This window comes from Bicyclus anynana, chromosome 1 (genome assembly GCF_947172395.1).
Source record: "Bicyclus anynana chromosome 1, ilBicAnyn1.1, whole genome shotgun sequence".
In the NCBI taxonomy this organism is placed as follows: Eukaryota; Metazoa; Arthropoda; class Insecta; order Lepidoptera; family Nymphalidae; genus Bicyclus; species Bicyclus anynana.
The window spans coordinates 11,151,852-11,164,366 of record NC_069083.1 but is presented as its reverse complement, the minus strand read 5'-3'; the positions used below and the strand labels follow the sequence as shown (position 1 = coordinate 11,164,366).

The window sequence follows — 12,515 nt, the reverse complement described above, 5'->3', positions numbered from 1 at the left end:
GCATTATATTTATTACATTATCTGCTGTCAGCTCTTGTCCTAGGTCCTTCGTTAGGTTAGGTTCTAGGTAGGTTAGGGTCGTCCTAGGTTCTAGTAGGTGCCTAGATGACCAAGTTTTGCCCGGTATTTTTACTGGTACGTTTTCCGAAAAATGAAACCTACATTGCTAGATTGATTCATTAAATGTTCAAATGACACTTATAACGAAGTTTGCATGGCAACGGCCGATGTCACAGTGATGTAACTTTACAGAATACGGGGGCTGATAGTAGAACTAAAATAGTTATCAATATCGGTTATCCCATCCCATCGGAGTACGAGGATAAAACATAGCCAGTTACACGCTGACAATGTAGTTTTCCTTTGGGTTTTTTATTAAAATTGTTTTAGTCATTTAGCCGTGAAAGCGTATTAACAAACAAAGAAACAGACCTGGTGACATTTGCATTTTTTACGAGTCTTAAGTTGTCCATTCTTTTTAAAGTTTAACAATGTTTATAAAATACAAAATACAATACAAAACGCTATTAAAAAAATATAAAAACATTCCTCCCACTGCGGGACATTTGAGTGCCCAAGCAACTGGCGGGCAGGGCACCAGAGTGAGGAACCTCCTCACAATACGCGCCGTCTCAAGAATCACTGCCTTCTGTATCTGACTCTTGATCCAACAGTTAATATACGTAACTTTAACTTAACTTTCGCTATAAGACCATTGAGTGAAACGACCATCGGAACAATAATACATAGTTGACTTAACACTCCACATGGCGGTAATCTCGTGAGAAAGGTCCAAGTATTTTGATACTTACTTTTCGGCTTTAACCAGATTATCGTCATGTGGAACAGTCATATCAACAATCATTGCACCGTTCGACTAGCTCTATATCAGGCCTGTTGGCAACAATATACCTACCAGTCATAATCATTCGGTCCCAGTACAGCAACGCACTATTTTGAAGAACTGACGCTGGGCCGTATCTATAGTAAAGCATCTCAAAATCGATAAGGCCATACCGGAGAGCAAGCTATTGGTGGATTACCTTGGCTACTTGATTATGTCTATGCAAGTACTCACCGTTAGCAAGGTGAGAACACCCGGAACTAATACGCCTGAGGGACTCCCCAGGACGACTAAGTACAAGTTCGACAGTGCCATCTTTTATATATTTCTGGTAATTTCTCGTCTTTATAAATTCGTCCATAATTGCATAGACAAAACCCACCAACCAACATATCGATGTTATTTGATCTACATTCGGTCCAAGGTCCGGTAAGGGCCTTGTAGAATCGTCCTTGCAACTCCTTGCTCTTCCATATTGCCACACGATTCGAACTACTATAGGCTTGCACCAGTTTTCTTTGCCCAGGGATAGCGAGGTAAGACCTTTGTCCACTGCAACGACATCTTGATACATACTCACATTTATCTTGAGAATATGATCTCTGAGATTGCACACCTCACGATTATGGAGGTTCTTGGCGTTCAAGAAGCCACGTCCTAAACCCTCGCGTGGGAGGTATAACCTCATTACAGACGAACGGGGGTAATGCATCCGGTATGACGTTAGCAGTTTGCGGATGTTCGCATTTTTATTATTAGTTACTTATGATATTCTTATCTGATAATGACAGTTTAAGGAACTTTTTTCGGATTTTCCAATTGGTGCTTAATTCTTATCAATTTCAATTGAGTAGGATTAATATTATCATTGTTATAGATAATCGTATTATACGTAAAAACGAGCGAAAACATCTGATTAAAATAAAACGAATTACCGAGAATATATTCGTAACTTAACATTGGTCTTCAGTGGTTCCCATTGTCCGAAGTATGTAGGTAGGTCTTCGGACAATGGAAACCACTTGCGTTTTCAGATACCAGTTTGGGGTAAATCTATACTAATATTATAAAGAGGAAAGACTTGATTGTTTCTTTGTTTGTTTGCATTGAATCGGCTCCGAAACTGCTGAACCGATTTCGGGAATATTCCTATGGAAACAAAAATTACGTGTGTGAAACCGCGAGGTTCTGCTAGTTAATAATAATGACAATGGTAAGCTCGTCGAGCAAAGGCGTGTAGAACAGCTCGACGCAAATCACCATTTAAAGAAGTTCAGACCGAAGCCTTCTTATATCTTTATCACTACAATGGACAACTATACTGCGAGTCGTGTAACTGTACTTTTCTAACAAAGTTTGGCTGAAGTGGTTATGCCAGTCACATCCGGGCGAGTATGCCTGGCATAACCAAATAAAAATAAAATACTAAATCCTTATGACTATAACGGCTTAAGTAAATTTATCACTGTCTTGGCACCTTGGCGTACTACTGACACGCGACATTATTTATTTGATTTGTACTATTTTAGCGTTATCAGAATTTTACCAGGAGAACATAATAGAAGATGCTGAGCCTACTAGCTCCCAACATCCCTATGCTGCTATAATACTGTATGGAAACGTCAGTACTACTATCTACCTTCCAGTCTGCATTGGTGCTATTATAAATAACAGATCAATCTTGACAGCCCTGTCATGTTGGAAGTAAGTACTTTTATCAACATTTATTAGCCGATAGAGGTCCAGTGCTGCTGCTAGTGCTAGACGTACGCCATTTGTAGGGATTTCCAGTCATAAAGATCCAGCCGCTAAATACCAGCCTTCTTTCTTATCATTGAGTCGGCAAACCATTGTCCTAAGTGTCCATTACCAATTTGCCTCAATCTCAATTCTGAACTGATTTACTTGCCGTGTTTTGCGTTAACATTGTTTAAGAGAGATTTCTAGACGACAAACCCAAAAACATTCTGGTACTTTTGGACTGTAATAGAATAAGTTGCCAGATTTTAGGATCATCGACTTCTCTTCGGACTTCAACAATATATGTACCTTCTTAAAATGTACCTTCTTCCATTTTAATCATCTTTTCGTCATTCCTTAGAGTGCATGCGTTGCAAGTGATCTCCATCGGAGGTTCTTGACACCCTATACCTCGCCTTTACTACAACCGCTTCCAGAGGGGGAATAGTGGGACAACTGGGGATTAAGGGCTGTTTTGTACGTTAATCTATACAAAGTAACGCCCGATAATGACTAGGCAGACGGTTGGTCATCGCAGGGCTCGACTATTTGCAATATATGATAGTCTAGCCAATTGAAACGGATATACCGCCATTTATCAGACGACAGATCCTCGTCGGTCGATCTGCAGGGTGCACCGCGAGTCGGTGACAGTCGAAAAAGCTGCCTGGTAAAGTGGTAGTAGACTCCCCCTTCTACATAAACGTATACTATAGGAACTACTATTTAAAACACATTGTCTATTCATACAGTTTATTAAAACTTATTGTTATATTACTCATTCTTATATACCCTGGTTTGGATTGACTGCCGAGTGCCGACTTGCCGAGCGCGCGGGCGCCGGGAACTACTAGGGTTGGGAAACGTTACGAGTATATAGTGATGTGCTATACAATTATTATAATAATAATATATTAAAAAAAACTGTCACTTTTATATTATTTTGTTATTTTACAGTGCTCCAAACAATCAAATAAACCTGTTCCGTGTCCGAGTAGGCTCTGATAGCGCGAGCGCTGGAGGCAGCCTTCATAAAATAATTCGACTAATTTCTCATTCAAATTATGTTTTATGGAACCAAGCTAACAATATTGGTATAATGAGAGTGGACTCAGATATAAATTTTGGAACTAATGTTCGACCTATACCGATCGCCACGACGAACAGCAATTTGGCGGATTATCAGTTCGTTTTGGCTATCAAATTGATCCGTACGCATGTAAGTATGATATTAATTAAGAAAAGTACTGAATTCTCATTCTTTAGAAAAAAACGAGACAAGTGCTACTTGAACAAGAGCTACCGCTTGAAGAGGGTTATATAATATAAATTGGTTTTTAAAAACTAAGGAGGTAATGTTATATAAATAACTTGGAAACTATTTATTTTATGGCTTATAATTATAAATATAAAAAAAAACATTGGTATTAAGCGTATTAGCGTAGGTTTGGCTATAATCAGAGGGGTACCTCATCTTTTGCGAAATTAGCGTCTTTTTGTGTCGGGGTTGACTGGGGTAATGTGAGTAAGTTCCATAATTTTATACTGTTTAAAGCGTCATTTTTCTGTAGTTTTATGTAAGAATGATGCACATTTTTTTATAGTAGGTAGATAAGGTAGAAAATACAAAAATGTTCTACACTAAAACTGCAAAAAAACATAAAATATGCTTTCTACTAATCATTGCAGCACAACTTTAAGTTAAAAACTGCCCGACAAATGGTATACCTATATTTTGGCAAATTCGTTCGTAGCACTCCAGATTGTCCGCGCGGGCCGGGAGGGGTGTAGTGCTGTCCCGCGCGACCGACTTCATACCCACGCAGTCCTTCCCTCTGCCGCGTGCGCACGGCTTCACACCCACGTAGTCCTTTCCCCCCGTCGCCCGTATATTATTGGAGTACCATCAACGAACTTGTCAAGCTATAATAACTCTTTGTATATTTTTAATAAAAAATTTCAGGCAGGAACATCTGAGCAACTAAGCGCGGTTGAACTCAGGACCATAAACCAAGGCAGATGTGAAACGATCTACGGCTTGAACTTCGTGTCAGCTAGCATGCTGTGCGCTGGCTGGGAGACCGGCGGCCGCAGGTCATGCCGCGGTGACATCGGGGCTCCTCTGATCCACAACAACGCAGTAGTAGGCGTCACAGCCTACACATACGGCTGTGGAGATGGAAACTACCCATCTATCTATTCCAGAGTTTCCAGATATGCTTCCTGGATTATATCAAATGCATAAGAAGCTTTATATAAAAAGAACTCCACGGCTAGACCTTCCTTCTAATAGGGGAGGGGATATGGAGTTTAGACCAATGTTCATTTTATACTATAGATAGTTACGTCCCTACAAAATTATAATTAATTTAGCTACACCACTGAGCGCACACTTGCACAATTTTGTATTTAATTCCATTAAGTATATATTTATGCATATTTATATAGTTTTTACACTTCCTGAATACTCAACTCGACATTAGACGATATTTAGGTATTGTTTCAATAACGTTCGTTGTTTAATAAGAGACTAAATGAAACTAAGTAAATTTTCCACATTTTTCCTCAGTTTTGATGCGCTAGTGCCCCATCTCGTATAAAATATCATTGGGTTAGATCCTATGGTGTTAAAATTAGAACTACCTACAATTGTGTATTGTTTATCACCTACAACGTAGGTTTTTTAATTAAGAGTAATATTATTAATAAAACCTTAATTCTTTTTTAATCTAAATTCCGTATTTTTATCACATATATTATAGGACTCAAAAGTGATTACAAATATAAAAAAACCTAATGTCGAAAAAGGTTATGATTCACAACACTTGTCAGGACAACTTAATTAACAAATCAAACTGTAACCAAAATAAGACCCTAGAATGGCAGAGAATGACCTTGAGTGAAGTCACGTACTTGTAAACGATGTGTGTAGGGTTAAAAGCGCCTTTAACTGTTAACAAACACTCCCCTTTTCCACTCAAGTTACTCTCCCCGCCTATCCCAAGTAACCTATAAAGAATTACACAACAAGAGATGTGGACGGCTCGAACGCCACGAGCACACTGAAACGGTCCGTACCGCAAGTCGTTGCATCGCGTTGATAACACATACTCTCATTTAAACTAAACCACACGCGACAATGTTGCTTCCTTTGATATATGACAGCATAAGGTGTTCTTTGTTCTGTGGTTGCTTCAATGCGTATATTATGACGAACGCATGACGACCTATGGCAATCAAAAGATATTGATGATAATGGCCTGGGTTCGGGTTTGTACAATACTACCTGCAACTTTCCATCACCAAGCTGAGCATTTTTACCGCAAATTTCGTAGAAAAAAGAATAAGAAAAACTGACAGCAGTTTGGAATAGCACCTACCTAATATACACTACGTTTTATCCTGATATTTCCAGGGAACGGGATCTACGTGAGGGTAGATGTAGGGTGGGACTAAGGTAGGGTAGGGAAGAAGTGCAGATAAGTCGAAGCGGAGCTTGACTGGGTCCGCTAGTCTTCTATACTTATAATGATTCGTCATACTTCTGGGCAGGTTATACAACTCACGCTACGATCAATAGGAGCAGAGAAGTGAAGGGAAATGTTGGGTAAACGGGAGAAGTTACTCCATTGTTACAGGGATACTACTGTAAGGGCTGCATTAAAGAGCTCTAAGGGCGGACGAAGTCGCGGGCGTCCGCTAGTTTTTAATAAAATCACAAAAATGTAACAAAACAATGTAATGTAACAAAAGTCTCAAGTCTATTTCCCTTGAAACTTCACTGCAGACATGTTTAGAGCACACTATGTGATGCGCCTGTTTTAATATAATAACAAATAGGCATATTGCGTATATGCAAACTTGACACCTGGGTCGAATTATGTTTGTACTGTGTTTGTTTGGTAGTGTTTGGTAGCCAGGTGTTAAGTTAATGCGCACGAGTTTTAAACATAGGTGTCCGGTAGCACGACTGGCAAAATAAATGACAATTACTGCTGTAGGTAGGTATAAAAAGGTTTTAGCCTGGTTGTTCGCAAGTCGCGTCAAGTACTTCTAAACGAAGTTTTCGCGATGTGCGCTCATACACGATATTAGGTACGCCACGCTAGCCTCCGCAACGCAAGCTGTTCCCAACTACCCGTAGGTACTGTATGATAAAAGGTATACTTTATGATAAAAGATTGCGTTTCAGAACATCGAAGCGCAAGTATTGATGAACAGATTTAATTTGACCAGTGTTCAGTTTCGAATAAATTACTGCTTTCGGAAGTCTGTAGTCATCCATGAGCACCAAATGTAGTCATCAAAATTGACCCCATAAAATTGGTGTTCATATTTGACTTTCTTAAAATTAGGGTATTTGCTGCAGTACTGCTTTTAGACATTTGAGATGGAATGATTAGGTACATATTTGATTGTCTATTTTAGATGGAGTGAGTAGGTACATATTTGATTATCATAATTACCATGATTTGTAGGGGCAAGTAATGCGGACGGAATGAGAGTCATATTAACAGTAAAATGATAAAATTGCAAGACGAAGGACAAAAGAGGAGAGGAAGGCCAAACAAAAGATGGTTGGAATATGTGAAAAAGGATATTAAATGTGTAAAAAGAGTAGATGATAAGTTGAAGAATAATAGAAGATACCTAATGGAAACGATTGACATATTTTGCCGGCACTAGGTAGAGAGATAAGTAAAACAAGATGGTCATTTCATTGTTATTACAGCACCAATTTGGAATTCTGATTTGATAAATTTGAGGTCTTCCTATCAAGAGATAGGCATGAGGTCTGTGTCCAGAAGTTTATGGACTGTTATTTATGAAAAAACTAGTGTAAAATAAAAGACAGTTGAATATTTTGTTTTATATAATCAGACACATTCAAATCATTGAAAACATTAAACGGTATGTCAAAATTTGTTTGGCTCAAGCATTGGTTCTTATCCAGTTAGTGAAGTGAGCCACCCTGGCGTACACTGTAGGATAGTTTGGATCAGCACATCGCATACCAAAACTGGTAGCGCCTACAACAACGTTATTGTGGATAAGAGGCGAACCGGAGTCTCCTTGGCATGAACCGCGACCATGCGTATCCCAGGCGGCACATATCATGGCCGCGGTAATGGTGAAACCAGTGTAAGCTCTTTGGCATCGAGCTACTGGGGTCGTCCGAATTTGCACGTGACGTAGTTGCTCAGATGGATTATTTCCACCGTGCTAAAAATTTCAAAATATCATTAAGTACATAAATACCATCAGTACACAATATAATATAATAAAATTAGGTGTGTTTTATCGACAGAGCAGAAAAAGGTAAAGCTAACACTGTTTGACACTTTTATTTTTTTATTTGTCTGTCTGTTGTGTTTAATGTTCCAGAGATTAAGCTAAATAAGGTAATCTCTGGAACATCTGACATATTTCTCAGAGGGAAACTGAAGTGGCAATGGGTAGGCCACATAGTTAGAAGAGCCGAATGTTTCCTAAAGTGCTCGAAACCTGCACCAGAAAGCGCTGTGTTGCTCAATCCTCCACTAGGTGGACTGAGGACATCAAACGGGTTGCAGGCAGCTGCTGGCGGCTTGAAACCCTTGTCCATGCATCATCAGTATCATCACCATCATCACCATCATCATCATCATCATCATCAACATTATTTGCCTATGTCCAGCAGTGGATGTCCATAGGCTGATAATGATGATGATGATCTCTGAAATGGCTAGCAGATTTCAACTCTGGGCTGAGAAATTTATCTAAGAAGAAAGAAAATCTCAGTATTTCATATAGCCCGACCCACGATTCGAACCCAGGACCTCGCGATCTAACACATAATCTCTATACTAACGAGGCAGTTAGTTATATGAGGATGCGATAGATGTATGAAAATATTTAGGGCGACAGAAAATAAGTGTAACTTTAACAACTCACAGACGTCCATCCCCATCCGATAGCCCAAACAAGTGCGTTGTCAGGAATAATTGCGTTTTGTCCAATGATTGCTGCAGCTCGTACTGTGGGTCCGAATTGGAAGGCCGATGACACTCTAAACATGCCGATGTCGTTGTTCAATGTGCCTTGGTTGTAATGAGGGTGGACGAGGCGGGAAGAAATATCGTGAAGTCTACCACCGCTGCTGGCATTGGAAGATCCGGAGCGAACACGATGAGTATTCAAATTGCCATGTCTGAAAGGACAAAAAGATGTTATATAGATTAGTCAAAATTTATTTATTTCAATTAGGTTTAGTTTACAAGCACTTTCGAAACGTCAGGTAATAATGTCTATAGTTAATAATAAGTCTTAAACTTAAAATTACGAGGGTTCCAAACGCGCCTTGGTTCGCAAATAAATAAATCGAAATTGAAAATCGAAATTGGTCCAAGAAGAACCCACAATAAACTCAGTAGATTTACGCAATTATTGTAAAACATTGAAAAGAAAAAAGTTGGAATGTGCACATTTAAAGGAATAATAGCGATCCAATAGGAACTTTGTAGGGTACAGAAAGGGATAATAACCTTGGAGACGCTTGTACAAATATCTAAGAAAAGCTTTTTGAACTCTCTTCTCTCCAATCTAATACTAACAAATATGTGCATTCATAGGGGTCCAAATACAGGCGCTAGTTTCCAGTTTACTACGAAATAAAGAATTAAATAAAAGTTTTATTGTGAGACTGTTTTGAGAGTCCCGAGTATTTCGCATAATGAATCCTAATTGTTTTAATGAATCAGAAGCGATTGATAAAATGTGGTCAAGAAACAAAACGACTTGGGGTCGAGATAACTCCCAAATCTTTAATATACATTACTCTGGGGAGAAGAACTTTACCCATATTATAAGAGAATAGGACGGGTTGCTTTATCCGTGCAAATGTCACTACTGAGCACTTTGTTGGATTGTAATCCATTTTATTATTCAGACTCCTATCCAATACGGCATCAAGTTCTCTCTGCAGAACAACACAATCATTCTCAGATTTTACTTCTAGATATAATGGGTAGGAATAAATCATTTAGACTTTTTTATTATTTACAATTTAGCTCTTGATTACTATCTCACCTGATGCTAGCTGATGTTACATTCTAAGATGGAAGCGTTGCGTTTAATAAAAACTTTCGGCTTATTAAAAGAATCAATGTATTTAAATATTTTAATGTATATGAATGAACTAAATCTTAGGCCTGTATTAAATAACAGACGATAATCCAAGAGCTCGAATTGAGTATAGTGTTGAGCTCCTTACCATATTATTAAACATCACAGTTATTATGATCTCAAGTAGCTTGAACTTCAAGTTTGATATTGAGGAACGTCTATCTATAGGTCTTAGAGGTGCGTTACGACTTATCTTTACGCGTGAGACCTCTTAGCTTTTTTAACTTAGAGGTGATTAACTTAGAGGTCCATCACGCAACTCACTGTGGCCTTCAGCAGTAAGGTAGTATCTTGATAATTTTTATAATACGAACATAGTGAGTAAAAATGAAACTTTACATAGGTACACCTATTTTCTCGGTCACAAAGTCGTGGTCATTTGCTCACGAGAAAACCACCATGTGGAACGTTTGCTCACGAGATTACCGCCATGTGGAACATTGAGTCAAGATTATAAGTTTCGATAGTTGTTTCAGTCAATAGCGAAAAGCTTCGACCAGCACCTTAAGAAGCTTTCGCTTAACTCCAGCAGTTAAGCGAAAGCTTCTTAAGGTTAATTTTTTTAGTTAAGTTAGCCCTTGACTACAATCTCACCTGGTGGTAAGTGATGATGCAATCTAAGATGGAAGCGGGCTAACTTGTTAAGAGGAGGATGAAAATTCACACCCCTTTCGGTTTCTATACGATATCGTACCGGAACGCTAAATCGCTTGGCGATACGTCTTTGTCGGTAGGGTGGTAACTAGCCACTGCCGAAGCCTCCCACCAGTCAAATTCACCACTGGTTTTTGCAGCTACTCAAAAGCAGGGCTCAGTATAGCGCGGGGAAAGGCGTAAACTACCAAGTAAGTCCTTGCTAGTGGCCTCAAAGACCGCACGTTGGTACTTAACCATTTGACTCCTAAATGGACGACCGGTCGCCCATCGTATCCGTTACGTGACATGTAAAAAAATATAAAGTAAACTAAGGGCAATAGGCGAGCACAATATCATGCTCCGCGCGATAGAGGAATATATTTTTAAATGGCTTACAACGGTAGATTAAAACCGCATTCCCTGACTGTCGGCTTCTTCAACGCGACGGGCTTTTCGATAAAATACTCGGGGGCAGCGAATGGTTAAAGGATAATAATGCTATAAAATCTTACTGTATACAATGAGCAGCAGTCAAGACAGATCTGTTGTTAATAATGCTACCACCGCAATTTTGGCGCAATCGGTTCATGACGCCAGATGTGATCAAAAGAACTGCTGAGAACGGGTACGTGTTGATGCTGACAGTCGTTCCACCAACTATTCTCTCCTGCCGAGGCAATGCTAAAATGTGCGGAATAATTGTTGTTTAAATTAAACGTATTGAATTTATTATAAAACACGGCTAAAACTAAACTATTACAACGTAGGAGTGTACCTTTTAATCGTTATCATGAGTGGGAGCCGTCAGCGTGGACACCACTATTAAATTCGAAGACGCAAATAATTAATCTGGAGCAAAATAGTGTTGGTTCGTTTTGCTTCTAAGAAATCAAATCAAGATGACGTTCAGGAACCGCCAGAGAGTGTAACTGGACCTTCACTCTCCTCCCTCAGACCCTCTGCAAAGCTCGCGCCGCGTTGCAAGAACCAGCTCATAACAAAGGGCCTCGTAAGGGTCCGAAACTAGTTGGGCAATTGGCATACTCCGACGTTGTATCTCGTGTTTTAGCCGTATTTATAATAAAAACATTATTTTCATTGGAATATAATATAAAACAGATAATGCAATATTTATAGGTTATATCAAATAACATAGAATAGCCTAATTAGATTATAATATATCCATAGAGCTGCAGGAAAAATAAAACTTATCTTTACAGTGTTAGAAAGTACCTACAACTTAGGATCGGTTTCACCAACTTCTGACAATAATAAATTAATATCCGATTAGATCAGGCACTGTAAGGCATTGAGTTATGCATAATTCGAGCACCTCACAGGGTCTAGTCTGTTAGATAGCTTATTCACAAGTTTTGTTTTTATCTTTTGACATAAACCAAGACTTACGATTAGACCTTCCGACACCTAACAGAAGGTGGTCAAACCGCCCTTAACATTGTTGTAACTTAAATGACAATAGCACGGGAAATTATTAATAAATATTGCTCGTTACCATAGTAATAATCGTAAATTGTTCATAATCATAATCATGATTAAAAATGGAATGGTGTTTTTGTATCTTACCAGAAGCAAATGCAAGGTAAACTAATAAAACTGTTATCGCCTTCATCGTTTCGATATTGGATCCCACTAGCAAACTGTGTACGATTATTTGGATCGGGAAAACACATGTAATTGGTTTTATATCGTCCAAAATTATGTGATTAGCTGTCGGATTAAGATGACTGTAAGATTTATGGTTTAATTGTTGAAGTTGCCTTGCGAAAATAATATCAATTAAGTACACCATTCAGGCGATTATGATAAAAAGATAAAATATAAAACTGGCAACTGTAATATGATAATGATTAGTTATGTCTTGCAATGTTTAAGGTAATATACCTACATGATTTTCATAATTTTAATTTATATTGAATAGTGTATTTAGAAGAAAACATAGATTGAGCAAAATACAAGCTCAATCTGTGATTTCTTCTAACCAAGACATCTAGCGATAATAGTTTTCTCTGTCACTTGTTCTATTTAGCGTTCCTGTACGCTTCCATCTTAGATTGTAACATCAGTTAGCATCAGGTAAGATTGTAGTCATGAGCTAACTTGTAAATAATAA

The 12,515-nt window shown here is 38.6% G+C and overlaps 2 protein-coding genes across 2 annotated transcripts; one reads left to right on the top strand and one right to left on the bottom strand.

The window, feature by feature from the left end:
* Positions 1-3,683: 3,683 nt before the first annotated feature.
* On the top strand, positions 3,684-4,829 carry LOC112052698 (trypsin, alkaline A-like). The gene is made up of 2 exons (XM_052881839.1): positions 3,684-3,803; positions 4,548-4,829. The coding sequence occupies exons 1-2, from the start codon at positions 3,684-3,686 to the stop codon at positions 4,827-4,829; spliced, it is 402 nt and encodes a 133-aa protein (XP_052737799.1).
* Positions 4,830-7,516: 2,687 nt separating this feature from the next.
* On the bottom strand, positions 7,517-12,014 carry LOC112052711 (trypsin, alkaline B-like). Its single transcript, XM_024091892.2, has 4 exons — positions 11,969-12,014; positions 10,897-11,065; positions 8,519-8,774; positions 7,517-7,807 (listed from the first exon to the last, which is right to left on the bottom strand). Exons 1-4 carry the CDS (start codon positions 12,012-12,014, stop codon positions 7,517-7,519), a joined length of 762 nt encoding a protein of 253 aa, XP_023947660.1.
* Between the last annotated feature and the right edge of the window lie 501 nt (positions 12,015-12,515).